Genomic DNA, 19,198 nt, shown 5'->3' with positions numbered 1-19,198 from the left:
ATGGAAGGTGCGCGTGGGAGGAAATGACAGAGGGTGGGGAGGACCTATACAGAGGGCGTAGGGAACCGACACAGAGGGCAGGGGAAGCAACAAGGAGTGTGGTGGAATAAGTATCCAGAGGGGGAGGGGAGGAGAAAAGCACATGGGCGAGAGAGAGAGAAACATGGAGTGGGGCAGAAGGGTCCTGGGGGAGAAATACACGAGGGAGAGAGCTGGAAAAAGCACATGCACTCATGGAGTGCTTAACCAAAAAGAAAGCGCTAGCGCTTGGAAAGTAAGCAGTGGAAGAACACAAGTAATGTGCCCTTTCTCCAGGGGTGGGATAAACACAACAGGGAGGAGGAGGAAAGCCCACAAAAGTTAACAAATAAAAAGCAAGTGAGTGAGAGGGACAATAAGTCCAACCAATGGTAAGAAGTGGGCAGGCTTCTAGGCTCAATGTAAGCTGGCAATAGATCTTGCGCTGTCTGGTAGGCAAGACCTACAAAAGGGTACTGAAATTAAGCTCACACTCTAAATGTAAAGCAAGCGGGCAAAATAATATAGAAGGATTTTACAAAAGGCATTTCTACACAACTCTTTTACTAGCAAACTTTAGTCGAGGTGTTTTTTTATTGTTAAAGGCTGTTCAAATAGCCTATAAATGCATAGTGTGCTTGGCGCTAGATACAGACATGCTTCACAGATAACTGAGTGATTAACCCAAATGTGCTCCTGGTGGACAATGCTCCCAATAAAACCAGAAGAGGCTGGTACAAAATGATGGCGTGTTGTGCTAACCTGTGCTGCTTCAGTTATTTTGGAGGAATAAGGCACACTATCACTACTTTCACTCCTGAAGCCTTTCCACAAAATGTCTTATGAGCTGCCAATCCATTGTGGTTCCGCAAACAATAAGCAATATGCTCAATGGCTGTTCACAAACAGCCTACGTACGGCACTGCCAGAGCATTCATGCATGTAATCCATGTTCACGTAGGTGTGCCCACTCCAAGACGGCCTTCCTCAACGTATGATCTTAGAAGGCACAAGGAAAGGAGTAAATTGTAAGCCAGAGAAGGCAGTTTCTGCTCGTCCAGTCTAGGCGCACCCAATATACCTTTGCTCTTACCGTGCTTGAATGTTGCTATGCACATTTCAAATTTCACCCATTTGTTAGAGGTGGAAACGAAAAAGAAAGAATTTAGAGAAAGGGACCTCATGTTGGTGGAGAGCCAGGAGCCTGCTAATGTCCGTAGATCCATGTTCCTTCGTTCACATGGACGATGGGAACCAAAGAAGAACTAAGCATTTGGTGGCACTGTTATTCACAGAGAACCTTGGTAGTGCTGCTGCTGCATTCACCCTCTTGCCCATCCCACAACAGATGGGCTCATTTTGTGAGAACGGGGATCCACATTTTGTGCAATATGGGCCCAGCACTTCTTTAGAGAATTGGACTTGATATCTCCTGAAATTGGTGATCTCGTGTTGCGTATGGCATTGCAAGTAAATGTATGTGTTCCATTTTCACAAAAATATACACATGCAGAGGTATTCACCCCAAGATTTCCTGTCTGCCCACCCCTCATCGGCACTTTCCAATAAGCGCACTGCGGATGTCTCCCAGTTAATTTGCCTAGCAAACAAGCAAGTCTTAATAGCCATTTCTTCCACAGTAAGGATTTTGCATTACACTAGGATCAGAGGCGCTAAAAGCAAAGCACTAAAATGGACAAATCAATTAAGCCAGTCTTAGGGGCTAGATGAGATTTTGTGCACTTTTATTTTAATTTCTCATCCACAGCAGAAACAAAAGCATAAATATGTATCTAGGGAGGAATTGTGGCCTACAGTACATAGCTGCCGACTTCAGAGCTGGGGAACCAGTTTCGAATCCCGGCTTTGGCTCATCATTATTGGACTCTGGGCAGAGAACTTTATCTCCGCATGCCTTAAAAACGTGAAACTACTCAGATTCTCTAGTAAAGCAAAGTGCTCTAATGTCATTAGGCCAAGTCGGTGCGATGTAAAACAGCAACAACAAAAAAATAATAATAATTAATTGTCCAGTATACATTAGTGTTCATGATCAAAGAATAATGTACTTTTTGCTAAAACGAATCTAAGTTTTATTTGTGGCCATTCCCGTTGAGCAGCAACAAAGGGTTTGCCCTGTATACTGCTGCAGAACAGCATTTTTCGATGTTACACTATCTCCGAAGAAAAAAACGGATGTCGATTGGATACAAAAATACAATCAAATACCAGTAACCGATTAAAAACTAAAACTGGTATTAATATAATTTTCTTCACGGGAGTTCGTTAAATTGCCAAACACCTCTATGCTTCCATTAAATTCAGGAAAAATAATTTGAAACTGTCAACTGAACGGTCCACTAGGGTTATGCGAGAACACCTCATGTTTACAAATAAAGAATGGAAAAGGGCAGTCAAAAAGCATAACATGTAGTTTCGTTTTTAAATGTAATGTTATAGCCCTCAAAGCAGAAACAAACCCTTTATATTTCTTTACAACCAGGAACATTTTCAGTCTTTTTTCTAAGTTTGTGTTCAAATTTTAGAAGATGCCAAACGCAGAAAGACGACTAACACAACTGTTGCGGATTTCCTGCATATTCTACAGAATGCACAATGGCACTTTTCAGGGAACACTAATAAAAGGAGCACCAAAAAGCACAGAAATACTGCAAATCTAAATAACCAGAGCTCCAAATCAAATGTTTCGTACGGTAATGAGGAGGGACCTAGAGGGAAAAAGAATGGGGCTCATACTTAAAACAATGACACACCTAGTAGCTCAGCATAATTTGGCAGTGTTTGATCTCCAGATTATTCCTTGGTACAATATATTCGAAATCAGGTTGGTGGTCTCAGCGCGGCTACTGGAGCATGTGCCATGTATATTTAGATGTTGTGCGCTCCTCAAAGAAAACCTCTGGAGGCCCAACTATTTCTCTAACTTTTAAGTAAATAAGCTATGGCAAAAGTGGTGCACGCACACCAAAGCACCAGGCCAGACACACTGAGAAGGCTCACCTTGTTTAGGGGGTGGTGGTGATAGGCTGGGGGTACCTGTGGATTCCTAACCCTCCACCACTCACGCGACTCTTTGGCCTCTGCTCCCTGCTCTTCTCTCTTGCCAGAGGGTTGACGAGCCCCCATGAGGGCAGGAGAGCAGGACTGGGCCGGCACTGCGGGAGGTGAGGGATAATTGAATCTTGGGCATTCCTCCCCGGAACTGCAGGCTGGACAGGACGATATAGACATTGCTGAACTGACAACGTGGACTTTGCAGAGGACCAGCTCCGCGGCCAACTGCTGCTTCCGTTTGTGCACGCACCTTTCCTCCTGCCTCGAGCCCGAGAGTCGGACCTCCCTGGGTGCCACGTAGTGCGTCCCCTACGCATGATGGCAGCGGGGTTCCAGGCGGGCACCTGTTCACCCCAAGAGGCACTCGAGTTTCTGTGCCCTCCCAGTCTGGTTCCCGTGATCTTACGTGCAAGGGCCCCAGGAGGGGCAACAGCTACTGAAACTTGTGAGGTGTCAGGTGGGCCGGTGCATGGAGCAGGCAGAAAAGGAACAAGTAAATCCTCAGCATCAGCACCAACGAGCTCTAGATACAAGTCCTTTGCTCCGTCGTGACAGTGAGGCAGCTTTCAAACTTTGAGCAGCTGCCTTTCTCAGAGTTGACCCAATGTCTGAAAACCCGCCATGCCTAAAGGAGGCAGCCGTCGGGCCTTGTAATCAGCGTCAGCCACACTGGCCCATATTGGGCATTTGTTCCGGCGCAGTAGCATGACGTGGTGTTTGTAAGCAGTGTCGGACATGTTGACACACACAGGGCATTACTGCACAGTAATGCAGCCCATCCGCGCACAACACAGAGCAGGGGAGCGTTATTTCTCCTTTAAACTCCGGGGCAGCAGACGTAGAGAGTCAGTAGGGTTGGGGCACTGCTGGATGTTTACTGGAGCCGAGCGTCTGCAGAATGTGTATGGACCTAAGGGCACGAGCAGGCGGGAAGGTGAGATGTTAGCTGGCAGCAATGAAGCGTGACTGCAAGCATGAGTGACCTCCCAGCACAGAGGAAGACAATCCGTGAGAGCACAGAAGGACCCGAAAACAGCAACAGGACGAGACACGGAAGCAAAGAACAAGCAGAGGGCACCGGAAGACACCACCGCCTTTCACCGAGGCACAGCAAAAATGCCTCGGAGAAAGGGAGCCTCATTTTCGGATTCGGGGGCGTGTTTTGCTGTTGTCTCCTCCCTGAGACTTCTCGCAAAAAACACGCCCCCAGATCCGAAAAAGACGGGGCTTCAACGGAGTGACTGGACCTCTTCTCCAGTGGCTGGCCAGCATTTAAGAGGCCAGCCAATGGAGAACAGGATAGAAGAGGGGCGGGTGCAAGCCCCTCTTCTCAATAACATTAAATCTCCGGACTTCCGGTCTGCCGACCGGATGGTCCCGAGACCTAAAAAGGAAAAGATGACTATAAGAGTATTTTTTATTTCTTCCTAAAGGGGCCAATACTATATAACTTTGTTATATAAAGCAGCAGCAAGAAAGACTAGGCTACCATTATTCTGCTCGAGTTTTGTTGTTTAGGGATGTCACTAAAATATTGTCGTCTCTTCCTTCTGCTTTTTTCAGTTTTCTGGTCTTTAGTCTAAAGTGCAGTGTTTAGAAGCATGTTTTAGGTCTTATTTGGTTATTTTATAAACTGTAGAGGATCAGGAAATATAAAAATCATATTTGATATTTTGGCTACATTTGATTTCACGGACAGGTAAAATGGCTGGTTTCATAAGAATCTTTCCCAATATGTACCATCACATTTACCCACAGACAGAAAATGGGTGAAATTCTTTGACACATCAGCCCCCTTTTCTAGTGAGTCAGTATTGATTGCCAAACAAACACCCTAGGCTTTAAACATTCAATGCAAGGAATAGGGACAGGTATATGTGAAAAGAATGTTGTCACCAAGCATCTGAGATCGTGGTGAAAACATGGGACCAGACGTTGGTAAACATGGAACGCAAGTTCAATAAAGATTGGGTGATATTATTTGTTCTTGCAGTAAATCAGATATGTATATGAAAAAGTTGTATGATGACCTGTCAGAGTCGATACCTGAGCTGAAGTACTTCCCTGTAAGAGATCATTGTCACTTGCTAGATGGTATGCTGAAAGCATATTTACAATCTTTAGAGTTAATGAAGAATGCAAATGACTTTATAGTCCATTTCGTTATGCCCAAGAACTAAAATGCAAATATTTCTCATTTTTTGCTTTGTGTGGCATCATCCTAACTGTGTCATTTAGTCGGTGGATTCTCAGTCCTAGGGGCTGTGAATGCCATATTATCCATGTGGCAACAGATTACAGAATGTGTGCTTGGTGATGATGCCAAAGGCAAGATATGTGATTATCTGTGGTCACATATTGATAATGATGTGAAAAAAGTACAGTCTACTGCATGCTTAGGTTTTTACAGGAAAACATGACTGCTGTAGTGGACATAATCAAAATACTAGAGTCTGAAAACACCCTTGTCTACCAAGATTTCATAGTAATTGGTGTAGATGTCCTGGGTGACACTTTTAGTGACTTTGGCACTGCAACATGCTCAATGTTAGAATTCTTGCCACTTGGTAAGCAAAGAAATGCTGAGGAGCAATTCAGATTCAAATTTTCGTTTACAGTCTATGGGAAATGGCTTGAAATGATGCATAGAAATGTCCCTTCACCAATCATGGCATTTGAAGTTAATGAAGCCTCTCTGAGGTACTCTGCACAAGTTCTATATCCCTTCTTTTTTTTCCTCCAGACTTTTAAAAAGTACTGCTTCATTTTTGACTGCTTCAATAACTGAGGGAATATGTGCTCAATTCAACGCATATGTTGCAGAACGTGTCCTTGAGAATCACATTCTTCAGGAACACCAGTATTGGCATGGAAAGCTGTCATTGGCCAGAGTTAGCAGATTGTGTACTGGCTGTTTTGGCATTGCCCGTCTCAAGTGCCAATGTTGAGAGGGCCTTTTCACAGATAAACGTTTACATAGGAAGGAAAGCGCGAGGGCGCATGACCAAACACTCACTAAAGAAGTATTGTATGGTGTACTACAAAAGGTTTGATTTGTAAAAGTATATTTGGACCACATATACCCTGTACACACGCTATCTATACACATGCACGGTCAGTGCAGAATCAAGCAATAATTAAAAGCAAAACATTCCATAAACACCGGAAAACACTGTTTCTGTTTTTAATGGCGCAAAAATGTGTAACCACTGAACCACGTTTTTTTTAAGGTATTGAAAAAACTGAAAAAACCACACCAGAATTTACCAAAAATAGAAACTGAAAACCAGAAAGCCTAATTATTAAGCATGCCAAGATTGAATGTCTACGTCAAGCATTGTGTCAAGGTTTTAGTCTAGCATAAATAAGAAACACTCAGGTCTACACTTGAGAAACTAAAATTATTCCTGCCCTTATCTTCCATTTCAGTGCTGTCACGTTTTGGATTTTCTCTTAGGTTACTGTAAATTTATTGACCTTTTCCATCTTTTTAAGGTGTGCAGGTTCAATGTAACAGTTGCAAGACTTCTGCAGTACCTCAATATCACCTCGCAATGTCCGATGGGAGTATCCGTAATTTTTGCAGTTACACCTGTGTTGTTGCTTTCCAGGTAACTTGAATGCTATTATTTTGGAAGGCTAGGGTAGTTTGTGCTGCTTGCCAGTAATTTTCTTTCTGTGCTCTTATGTCTTTGCCACCCCACAGAACTTGTTTAACAAGCCAGCAGCAATGAACTCTTCAGTTGTGCCTCTGTCCCAGGGTCAAGTAATTGTCAGCATTCCTGCCGGTACACAAGTAACCTCTGGGAACACGACCCCCACTGTAGTCTCCAGCACTTCAGTCAGCAGCTCGGCCGCCGCTGGATTGCAGAGACTGGCTGCACAGTCCCAGCAAGTGTCTTTTGCCCGCACCGTAGTGAAGCTAAAGTGTCAGCACTGTACTCGACACTTTGCCACCAAACCAGAAGTTCTTGACTATAAGGTAAAGTGAAATACAGGTAGCTGTTGTGGTGTGTGTAGCACGAGGGTGGATGTTGAGAAGTGAGTGTGGTGGGAGGTAATCATGCAGTACAAAATTGATTTTCTTGCAACTGTTTGTAATAACCGCCAGGAGGAGAAAAACTGACGTTAAACCTGTATTGAAGATATACAAGACTGGTCTGATGGGGAATGGCCATTTTACTTTTATCTCTGCTACTTTACTTTTGGTCTCTATGTGGGTGTTTGTGCTTAGAACTTGAAGGATAGATTAATTCTCAACCTGAAAACCTTAATGCAACCAGATAAAGAAGACCCATTCTTGCTGTTCCAGTCGCTAAAAGATTTTTTTTTTTCTTCAATAAACCCTGACATTTCTTACTAGCCTGTGATTGTTTGCAGGTTGTTAAATGAAATGGGATCAAGGTAATGCTACTGCTAGTCAGTGAAGTAAATGAACGCATACGTAGGTATAATGTACAGTTTGCTTTGACAGGTGTGAGAAAGTGCCATCTTTCTTGCATGGTATGCCCCCACTTTTTGCTAAATTGCTGACTGTACTTTGACTGAGTGTACCCTGGACTCCTGCCAATCAGGTGCCCAGGGCCTATGTTCCTTCCTTAAAACACGCAAATTCCCAATTGGCAAACCCTGGCCACATGTCAGCCCCTGGTAAATGGTACCCTAGGTACCCAGGGCCTTGTGACCAGGGAAGGCCCCTAAGGGCTGCAGCACTCATTGTGCCACCCTTAGAGGCCCTGTACCCTTACACACACACACTGCCTTTGCAGGCGGAGTGTCTGGGTGCAGGACAAAATGAAGAGTCGACATGGCACACATCTCTGTGTGCCATGCCCATCACCTACACTGCCAAGGCATATGTCAGTCACCCCTCTGGCTGGGTGCCTTATGCCCATGGTGTGGGCACAGGAGCAGGAGCCCTGTGCCCCTACAGTACCCAGGTCCATTCCCGGGCACTGTAAGTGCAGTGCTGCCATTTAAGAGTACATGGTGCTGGGAGCTCGTCAAACACGAGCTCCACAGCACCATAATGGCAACACTGAAGACTGGGAAGTTTGGTATCGAACTTCTCAGCACATTAAACCCACACTGATGCCAGTGTGGGATTTAATGTACCAAGCACCCCAGAGGGCATCTTAGAGATGCCCCCTTACAACTAACCTACAATCCACGTCTGCTCTGAGGCTGCCCAGGCTGCCACACAGCAGACACGTTGCTGGACCCCTGGGTGGGAGAGCCCCTGCTCTCCCGGGCCCGCAACAATGCACATCCTGGGTGAGGTGATAAATCTCCTCCCCCAGGATGAGCAAAGGGAAGCTTCAAAGGCCTGCCGCCTCTAGGAGTTTCCCCAGGCCACTGCAACCCCCCACTCTGGCGGGAAGCTTGGCCGGAAACCCCATACAAGACAGGGGATGTGCCAGCGGCCCACCCCACCCCTCAGCTGGGGGAGGCGAGGTGAAGCACATCTCCGGGCTCTCGCCATCTTGAAGATCGGAGGCCCTACCCTATCAGGATTAGGCTACTGCCCCCCTCCCACAGGAGAGAGGCAGGATAGGGGGTGTACCCACCCCAGGATAAGGACCCATTGGTCCCTGGCCTTCACCTACCTGTAACGCTCCTAAATCTAGTATTTAGGGGCACCCTGAACCTTCCTTCCCCAGATTCCGAAACTACAAGAAGAGCGAGAAGAAAAGAAGACCTGCCCTGCAGCTGCAAAGGAGAGGGAGACACCAACTGCTTTGGCCCCAGCCCTACCGGCCTGTCGACCTTGGACTTGCTCCTGCTCCAAACCCGGCATCTCTTGTGGCCAGCAACCTCAGAAACCCCGGAGGACCTGGCTACCTTTGAACTCTGATCCCCTGGGACTCCCATGAGTAGAGGCTCTACTCAGAACCTACCTTTCACCCCTGGCAGCAGCCCGGAACCGCGATCCCAGCCCACTCTGCACCCGCCAAGTCTGGCCGGTGCCGGAGTGAACTAAACCCACGAGGACGACCCCACGGCGACTGTGAACCCGAGTCCGGCACCCAAGGACCGCCCTCGACTATCCTGAAAAAGCCTGCAGCCTCAGAACAGAGTGCCACCCCAACCGCGATCAACAAGAGGGTAAGATTTCCGACATCAAAAGGCACCCCTGCACCCGGCGCCCCACGGCCCTCTGTGCCCAATCCCGGGGTACCTACCTATCCTCCAACTACCCAACTTAACCCTCGAAGTGGTGGTGGCACCTGAAGAGTCCTCGTCCCCGAGCCTGCAGTCTTTTTTCCAAACCGGAGATTTCCCATAGAAATCAATTGAGCGCCCGACGGCTCAAAAGCACCCTGCACCCAGCCGCCCGAGTGGCCCTGGCAGTGAAAACTCTACACTTACCTACTTCCCCACTTGCCCTGAGTAAGTGACCAGGAGCCCAGCTCCCACAGCCGCGTGGCTTGCCCGACAGCAGCCACCAACCCTGGCCCCCCTATCCCTCATAGGATAACATTGGGCCTAACTCTCTCTGCACCCGGCCGCCCTAGAGCCGCTGAGGGTGAAACAACTATACCTACCTGACCCTGGGAGACCCCTGAGTCTGTGCCCAGAACCTCAACATCGCCAGTCGAGTACTTACCCTGAAACCGCAAACTTCATTTTCCTCATAGGGTAACATTGGCTGGCTTTTTCCTGAAATTTCTTTTAAGTGTGGACTTTTCAAATCTTCAAATCACCAAAAATCAGCAGAGTGACAAAAACGAATTTACTCACCTGCTCTTAGGTGAGCTCCCAGTGCTGGATCTTGGTGCCCAGCACTGACTCTGAACAGTACCCACAACTATACTTACCTTTAACTCATTTTTCTTCCATAGGAAACCATTGACTGCTTTTCTGTGAAATTTCTTCTAAGTGTTGATTTCTGCAATTTCTAAATATTCATCAAAAATCATATAACATCTGAAAACGTAATTACTTACCTGTTTTGGATAAAGGTCCCAGTGCTGAGTCTAGACACCCAGTACTGGATTACAAAAGCAACGATAACCTACTGTACCTGTAACCTACATTTCCTTCCATAGGGAATCATTGATTGTTTGCTCTGAAATATTTTCTAAGTGCTAACTTTTGAAATAGCTAAATATTAGTTAAAAATCATTACAGTACCAAAGTCGACTTTCAACAGCTGATTCTGACAACTGACCCAGGCCTGGATCTAGGATCCAGGCCTGGAATTACCAAAGTAATCTAAAAAGTAATCTGTTGCATATAATTTGAATTTATCATTGAGCTCAATGTATTGTGTTTAGAAATAAAGTTGCCTACTGCAACTACTTGTAATTGTTTACTAAAAAGTCTATTGCATATACAAAAGTATTTTTATGAAACATCTCCTGTCGAGAGTATATTTTAATTCCAAGTGTTGGTTCTAAAATAAAACTAGCATATATTTTTTATATAGAAACCATTGGCCTAGAGTTCGGTTATTGTGTGTGGCACTATTTGCTGACTGAGTGCGTACAACAAATGCTTTACACGTCCTCTGATACTGCCTTACTGCTCGACCAGGCTATCACTTTGGAGAGTAAGGTTATATCTAACTTTAACCTCTGTTAAACCCTTGGGGTCTGTAGACTCTGTACACCCTGTACCTATTAAGGAACAGTATATACAGAGCCACTTTCTCACAACAAGACCATAGTTTTTAATGTGGCTCTGTTGGTTCTGATATTGTTTTCCATAGCTTGACATCTGAGGAAAATAATTGTATCACTGTACTAAGAGCTATGTTTGATCTGCGATAAGATAGTGATGAGCATGTTAGGTTAAGAAAGGCTTCCGTAGCTGAGGTGGCTAGGATTGATGCTGGTCAATTTCTGCTATCCATTCACTGTATAGTTTAAGGTCTGCTCATCTGTTGATTGCAGCTATAATTTAATGTGCGAAGTCAAAGCTGTTTAGTCTAGCACTGGCTGTCAGCCTTTTGTCAGTGCATGTTTGTTTTTTTCTGAACTTATTTCAGGGAACTGCTGGCCCCTTGATATTATAAAAACATGCTAAATGGATGAGAAGATATCATAAAATATGAAGTGAATATAAACCCACGGACTGTAACATCTTATTACATTTTGACAAATATACCTGTGCGCCTGTTTCGTAGACACGGATAAGGTGGATTTAAAAAAACAGGGCAGCAAACTAATGAACAAACTCTTGGATAAGGAGTACCACATCTAAGTTTTCAATAAAGCAAAAAAAGCTGTCAACTACCATTGTGAAACTCCAAAAATACCTTGGATAAGAACCCAAGAGACAAACCAAAATGCTTAACCACATGCAGACCCCTGTTCTGACCTTGTTAAAAAAATAGTTAACTAAAACTGGAAGATGTTAACATCGCGTTTTTTAAAAAGCCATGGTCCATTTGTTTTCATTCAAAATAAGGCTGATTCTTCGGGATAATATCATACATATGATCCCCAAAAGAATAAAAGAACAGTATAGATCATCCACTGTGGAACCTCTATAACCTCTATCCAGGTTTTGGTCATATTCCTTGTAGAAGATACGTCTGTCCCATCACAAAAAAGCTGTGTAACTTGACCCAGGTTTAACAGCCCTGTGTGTTCTAAAAAGTCATACCAGTTGTAACTCAACCAATGTAATATGCGCAACTCAGTGCCCTTGCATTAAAAGTACAATGGCAAGACAGAATGTAAGTTCGATATGCATAAATGAGTACAGAAGCACAATCGGATATAAAAAGACTTTTACCATAAACTTCGCAGACAGGAGCTATCCTGAGAAACTATTCGAATGGTACGTATTTGAAAAATTACCCACACATTGGAGTTACAAAAATTCAAAGTTGGTCGGTTGTGCGCAACACTGGATATGTCATCTGGGCACAATGCCAGGATCTCCACGATGATGTCCCCCTAGTCCCAGATGCAATACTGAACTAACATTTTGAGCAAAACGAACACGTGGTCCTTTGTGCCAGTAGCTTTGGAGTCTTGCAGAGTAATACATAATACAAGGAGAGAGGTAGAGGTTCGCTACCCCATGCCCTCCTCAAGAATCATGGTAAACACATATAAAGTGTTTGGCCTATGGTAGCGGGTCACTTAATTGGACCTCAACTGACAAAACACATACTTGGAATTGCAAGGATATATCCAAATCCTTGAGTGCACGTTAGATTGGATGAGGAAGTCTCATCCACAAGTTGTGGCATAGTTCATAGGCAACCTCATCCCATCCTGGTGAGATAGAACTACCAGGGCGAACTCAACCTCATGCAGAGAGAGTTTGAATACTCCAAAAAGATGCTGTTTCCTCAGATGTTCCACCACTCTTCGTGTGAAGGGAGTCTCCCTGAGCTCTGCTCCGTTTTCCACCAACTGGTATTATAAAACTTTATTATTACTACCATTTCTGAAACACCTAAAAAATGGCTCCTTAGACCCTTTGGCAGTTGTGGGAGGAAACGTCTTCGTAAGGATCCCCACAAGGATTGTGTTTATTACCTTTACCCTTGTCATAAGGTGACAGACTGTAAAATCTGTTGCACTTCCTCTACTAAAACATTAAAAGATAGAGAGGGAAGGCTGCTCTTATGGCTTCCAAAAGCAAATAGAACAACTATCGCATAAGGTCACAAAAAAGGGAGAGGTTAAAGAAGCAAGATGCACAAGATGCTCCCAGGAAGTCTTTAAAGTCTCATTACGAGTTGCGAAAGGACAGTTCAAATAAAGAGAAACATGAAAAAAATCTCCTCAGGAACTTCTATATTTGAGTCTATAACTCTTCCTGTGAAACATGGAGTTTGCTCTTCAAACTCCTTCACAGATGCGTCGACGACAAGGCCCAAAACTAAGTCCTCCAGTGCCTCAACGACCATCTAGTCAGCGACAATGGTGACCACCTTTAGAATGACACTGACTAGACGTTTGGCGCCCATTTTGTCGACGACAGTGCATGCATTTCCATCGACGACGGCTTCATCTGATCGACATATTTATTTGCAGATTCCTTACCTTGGAATTATCCTCAGGTACCATACTGGATCCAGAACTTTTTACAGCAGTACTTCTGTACGTCAACAGAGGATCCTGAGCGACTCCGCAACTACGTCGTCCTCCGAATATGAAGTTGACTAAGTCCACATAAGCCGTTCCCTGATGCACTGATGTCAGTTTTTCTTTTCTGTGCTTATAACTCTGATCCGATCAGCAATTCCTCAGGTTGTTTTTGGCCTACACCGACTGTTTCGTTGAATGAAAGTGCACCTTTAAAATCAACATATGGGCTTGGGTTTAAGCCTTGTATATCCAGTGGACGACAAATGTCTTCCATGGACCTTCACTTTATTTGTTGTGCCTAGGGGAGCACCATGACTAAGGAGTGCGACTTGTGTTGCCAGCTTTGATAAAGCTGAAGGAACAATAGATGAAGCTTCCAACGACACAGATGTCGTAGTCTTCCAAGACGACCCATCGACCACACTCCACTTTCTCGCTCCACGGACTGGCCACGGGTCTGACCCAGGCGCCGGTTCCGTGGGTGTCTCTTTCCATTGACATCCTGAGGTAAGTCCACGCAGGTGATGGAAGTCGCAGCGTCGACCGACTTCGCCACATAAGGCCTGCCCCTGATCTTTGGCTGAAGAGTCTGTGCACAAGTATCCCGTGCCTTACAGCCTACCCTGGAGCTGGGGCATCTCTGACCCAGATGAGAGTATTACAACTCTCTTGATAGTATTTTCAAATTTTCACCTTCCCCTTGAGCGCCCTCTGTTCCCAAGGAGGTGCACAAGGCCGTGACTGTGCCCACCTTGGCAGGTTTGCCCTTCGCTTCAGTTTGGTTTCTGGAATCTAAATCCGTGTCGCCGCCAGTGCAAATGCCCTTCAAGCTTTTTCCTTCGGCGTCTCGGTCTGGTTGACCTACTCCGGAAATGGCATCGAGATCTGGCCTGCTGACTTCGAAGATGGCGCCATCTGTGTCGCTAGCCTCCCCTCCACTTCCCCTCTGCGACGCCGAGACATCACCTGATGCGATATCGGTGGAGCAGGCTGTCTCAGAAGCCATCTCTTGTTTTTCTTTCTGAGGAATACGGTGATGGAAGTGATGGAGAGGGTTTGAAGTTTCACCAACCCTTAGAGGGCTCGGGTCAAACTCCAGTGGAGTCTAGCCAGTGGCTTGGAGTCTTCTCCGGAGTCGGGCGTCCAGTCCCCTTTTGACAACAGAGGCAAGCTCTCTAGTGGATCTACTCAGGCAAATTTATCGTTTCGGATGTGACACTTCCTTCTGTGGATATTACGCCAGATCCTTTACTTGGCGTCCTGTATCAAGGCCAATCAGGGACAGAGCTGGTGCTTCCTAATAGTGAGGCTCTTTTGATATTCTGTGTGGGGCTTGGGCTAAGCCCGAAACAGGGACCCCTGTGGATCGCTCTGTTTCTCAGACGCTGCCTGGCCGCTGAATATCCAACGTTAGATATACAACTCATCATAGTTTTATGGTTTAGCATGCCTTGGCCGCCCAAAAGGTTGATACGCTCCCTGCTATCCCTCCAGAAAGAGAGGCCATAAAATTTGACTCCTGTAGCAGGCATATTTCGCCTCTACCAGTTCTGCACTGTGATCCCTCAAAACTTGTGTCCTTGGACGCTTTTCCCATGCTTTGTGGGAATCATTGGAGCACCTGCTTCCCTCCCTTCTGGAAGAGACCCTAAACTATCTTGTCCCATTGGTACGAGATGGCCAACAAGTGCCTAAACTAATTATTTGTTGTGGTATGAACACTATAAATTCTGTAGGTAGGGCTATGACCTTTTCAGGCCACCTTGATTGATAGGCCTTTTGATGGCTCGTGTCTATTCGGCCCTGCCTACTGACTGCTTTGCACAGATTTAGAGATAGTCAGGGTGAAGCAGATTTTCAACTCTGCCGACTGTTTTCCTAGTACTTCTGCAGTAGGTTTGTTTTGGGAAGCTCCAAAACACTCCTAAGAGAGGATACCAGTAATAGGCAGTACGCCAGGGGAGGAGTGACACAGCAGAAGGATAGGAAAAATAAAGTTAATATACCAATCAGCAAGCTTTTTGTAACGACGCTCACGTAAACAAATCGGCAGCGAGGGGTGAACTGAAACCCCACATACTGAACTCCGCATGCCTCTCAGATCAGTGCATGTGTGTTGCCAGGCTCGACCTAAAAAGGAGGACTAGACTTTGCCATTACTTTAAATGGCAAAGTCGAGTTAGCAGTTTAAAACTGCCCTTCCAGTCTACAGTGACACTGGTAGCCATGTTTTACAGGTCCCACTCATGGTGGCACAAGAAGTACTGCAGTCCCTGGGGGACACTCCAACTTAAAAAGGCCCTGGTTACCCCTGGTACCAAATGTTAGTGACTTAGAAGTATGTTAGTCTATGCCAAGTGGGTGTAAGCCAAATATACATATGCCATATTAATTGTCACAGCATATGCATTGAGTTCTAATTAGCCTTGTTCAGTGTATCTGTCATTACACGAGTAACTGGTCAAAATGGGGCGAAAAGTGGTAGTGAACCTACCTAATCTTGTTTATTTACGTGTATGCTAGAATTGCTCAAATACAGTCCGTACTGTTGTTTGAGTACTATACTAACTTATTAGAAAACACTCATTTTTGCTACATAGCCTGAGTTACATTCACAAACAATGGGTTTGTGTGATATGCCTGTAAGGAAGAATGATCATGGATGGACAAGTGTAAAACTGATGTCTTGTCAAAAGTACGCCTAAATATTATCTTTGACACAGAAGAGAGTAACTACAGCATCTGCCTTCCTTGTTGTGACCATGAAGTTATTTTGACCCTCAGCATAGGTTGAGTGCTGGTGAGAATGTATATCTATTTACTCCCATGTATGTTGTAATCATTTTAGATTATTTTTTTGCGCACTTCAGCACTTACAATCATAATTTACCTGTGTTCACGTAATGTTATCTATAGGTTGTGTGATTTACTAGCTTCAACCAAATAAGGTATGGGTGTAATCCCCAATTAGGGCCCTGTTTGCATGAATGCAAGTGATGAGCAGATGTGAATCTAATACGACCCTGAAAAAGACCTTTGACCCGTGTGGGCATTTCAGATGGCAGAAATATGTTGGCACAGGGTAGTGGATGCAGGAGTCATTGAACCAAAGACACCCCACTTCCTCACACTTCTATTTTTTAACCTTTCCTTAGGTACTTGCTTAGTAAATATGTCTTTGGTTTTAACTCTAAGATAATTTTATTATTGTGGATTCCTGCACTTTAAACATTTATTAAGACCACCCTCATCCTGGAGACCCAATCTGTCTCATTAGTACTCACTTACCATGATGTGGTAAAGTTACCCATGATGAAGCATGCCACAAGAGTGGGTGAGTTTTCCTGATCCAGAAATTCTGTGATTGATGGGACTCTTACGTTCAGTACAGACATTCAGATGAAGTTGTTGCATTAGGGCTGATTTTTGTTTTTTTTACACACGTTTATTGCATTTTCCTTTAAGACATTCATATTGCCGTCATTTTGTACAGATCTGTAAACTATAATAGTTTACATAGTATCACATGCAACAAAACCATTATACTGGTCAAGTTTGCATGAAGAAATTATAATGCAATAGATTCTTCAACCTGAACAATTAAACCAGCTCCCACCCACCTTACACTAGACATCTCACTTTCAAAACAAGTGCATCAAGTTCTTATAGTTGTCAATTTAGTGTCATTGTACTAGCACAAACCTTAGTAAAGTGGTCAGAAGCTGTTGCAGCAATATTATGCTATAGAGACCCTGGCTTGGCCTAGGCGCTATGTGACGCGTGTGCATGTATGTATAGTTCGATAGTCTTCTAAGGCATTCTGTGAAGATTATCCACAGCGGGCTGGATTAAGCCATTCGAGGAATCCACAGTTTTTAGGGTTTTAAAGGATTCCAACATGGCATTCCATTCCATTGCTGTGGGCCTTTTTCTTAAGCCCCGGTATTTCTCACAGTCTAGTGTACCACACTCAGCCAGGCCCCATTTCTCTCCTTTTCCTGCCACTAGGAAACTAAAGGCACTGAATGGCATTTCCAGTGTTTCGTTAGAAGGCTCCTAGCCAATAGTAGTGCTGATTTGACAAAACGCAATGTTAACTCTAGTGCTTTTGGGTTTAGGAAAGAGATCAAGACTACAGCATTCCAGTGTGTGTCAATAGTTCAGCTCTGAGAGGTGTGAGAGAATAGCAGTAATTCTCCCCGACTACGGGGTCAATATTAGCAGGCCCAAAACATGTATAATAGGTCGAAGTCTAATGTTAAACATCGCGGGTAGGTCGAAGGAGTAGTTGGGATCATGGTGTGCAGTCCGTGTGGGGTGGGGTGAGGTAAGCTCACGGTAAAATAGAAAATTGTATACATTTAAATTGGAAGTTTCGAGAAATCTTCCAGAGATACTCTTGTCAGGAATTTCCACTCTGTCATGTAGATTCCGTCCTAGGTCCTCTTCCCATTTAGCCCTCAAAGTCAAAAGGAAATGCAGGTGTGCTCGAATGCCCCGATAGAGCTAATGAACTAAATGACGCCTATGCCTCATCTTGTGTATTGCTTGGAGTTGTTTGTGTGGAGCGGGTTCGGCTCCTCCAGGTGCCCAGTGGTGCCTTGTAAACAGACTAATGCTGTTGTGGGTTTAAAATGGTGTCTGGTAGGCTGTATGTGTGTGTGTGAGTGAAGTCATGGGTGATTCAGTGGGGTACTGTATGCGAAAAGCTTGCCGACTGTTTCTACTCCGCATTGTGTCCAAGTCCGCAGTCTGTGCCATGATAGTCCCAGAGGCTGTTGTTAGGCCCATCAGTGGTATATTTGGAGCATAAGGCACTTGTGGGGAGCTGTAGCGCAAGGCCATGTACCAATAGCAGAGGTCAACAGGGGGCCATCCGTAAGAAAAGGGGGAGCCAGGGCACAGCATACCGTGTAGCTTACCTTGCTTAAGTTTGACGACGGTGTAGTCTATCTCAGGCAGATTGCGGCTGGCTAGCCAGTAGGAAAGCCATTGCAGTACTTACAATAGAGTAAGAGTTGAAATCGGGAGAACCCAATCCTCCTTTGTCAGAGGGGGGTGTTGGAGTTTAGGGAGGGCAACCCTATAGCCGCTGCTATCTCAGATTAAATCATTTACAAGAGTGTTCAACATTGGAAAAATCCAAGCAGGGATAAGTACCCGAGGATTTGCAAAGTGGTGAAGTAAATGGGGAAACCTGACCATTTTAGCTTAGGCCAATCTGCCTGCTACTGATAATGGCAAGGCAATCGAGAAGTTCATTTGCGGCTTGGGTGTTGTGATCATTTTAAGGAGGTTACCTTGTAACCCATCAAGTGCATCTCAGTAAATTTGGACCCCTAATTATTATCTCTCGGGTGTCACCTGAAGAGACCTTTCCCTGTACGGCAATGATGGGCGGTTGTAAGGGTCTTCAAAGGAAAATACGTAGGATTTATTCTCATTAATTTGGAGGCCAGGTAGGGATGTACAAACACAGAAATGCCTAGCCACTGCCCATCCTTGGGCATCTTGACTCAATCGTATGCTAAGGGCTTTAGAGCTAGGAAAAACAGAAGCGGTGACAAGAGGGCAGACCTGTAGTGTCCCTCGCTGTATCAAATAGGGTACTAACATTTGTTGGCCTGGCTCGTGTGGTAGGACCAGTATAGAGCAACTTTACCCACAAATATATGCAGAACGGATTCCATATTGTTTGACAGCAATCATACAATCCTAGCTTAATGTATTAAGTGCTTGTCTTAAGACCAATAAAATGCAACCTGCCCAGTGAAGTTGCCCACGTACAGCATCCATAATGTGGTGCAGTCAGGGAATATTAAGAGCGATATTGCAAATGGGGACGAAGCTGCATTGATCACTGTGCAGTAGTTTGAGAAGTAGAGGAAGCAAGCGGCAATCCAGTATTTTACTGAGGATTTTGTTTTCAGTATTAAGAATAAAAAGAGGCCTTTAAGAGGACATGTCGGAGGGATGTTTGTTAGGTTTTAATAGGGTGGTAACCAATGCTTGTGTTGTGGTAGGAGGTAATACACCAGCTTCCAAAGAGGCTT

The 19,198-nt window shown here is 44.9% G+C and overlaps 1 protein-coding gene across 10 annotated transcripts in view; it reads left to right on the top strand.

Moving 5' to 3' along the window:
- The window catches only part of ZMYM4 (zinc finger MYM-type containing 4), a 1,418,124-nt gene that overhangs the window by 638,129 nt on the left and 760,797 nt on the right, over positions 1-19,198 (top strand). For all 10 annotated transcript variants that reach the window (XM_085648002.1, XM_085647995.1, XM_085647996.1 and 7 more), the window contains 2 exons: positions 6,589-6,704; positions 6,800-7,075. In XM_085648002.1, the coding sequence (XP_085504128.1) occupies positions 6,589-6,704; positions 6,800-7,075 (392 nt within the window). The remainder of the gene's footprint in view (positions 1-6,588; positions 6,705-6,799; positions 7,076-19,198) is intronic.

Source organism: Triturus cristatus, chromosome 3_2, assembly GCF_964204655.1.
Source record: "Triturus cristatus chromosome 3_2, aTriCri1.1, whole genome shotgun sequence".
Classification (NCBI taxonomy): domain Eukaryota; kingdom Metazoa; phylum Chordata; class Amphibia; order Caudata; family Salamandridae; genus Triturus; species Triturus cristatus.
This window is presented reverse-complemented; position numbering and strand designations above follow the sequence as displayed.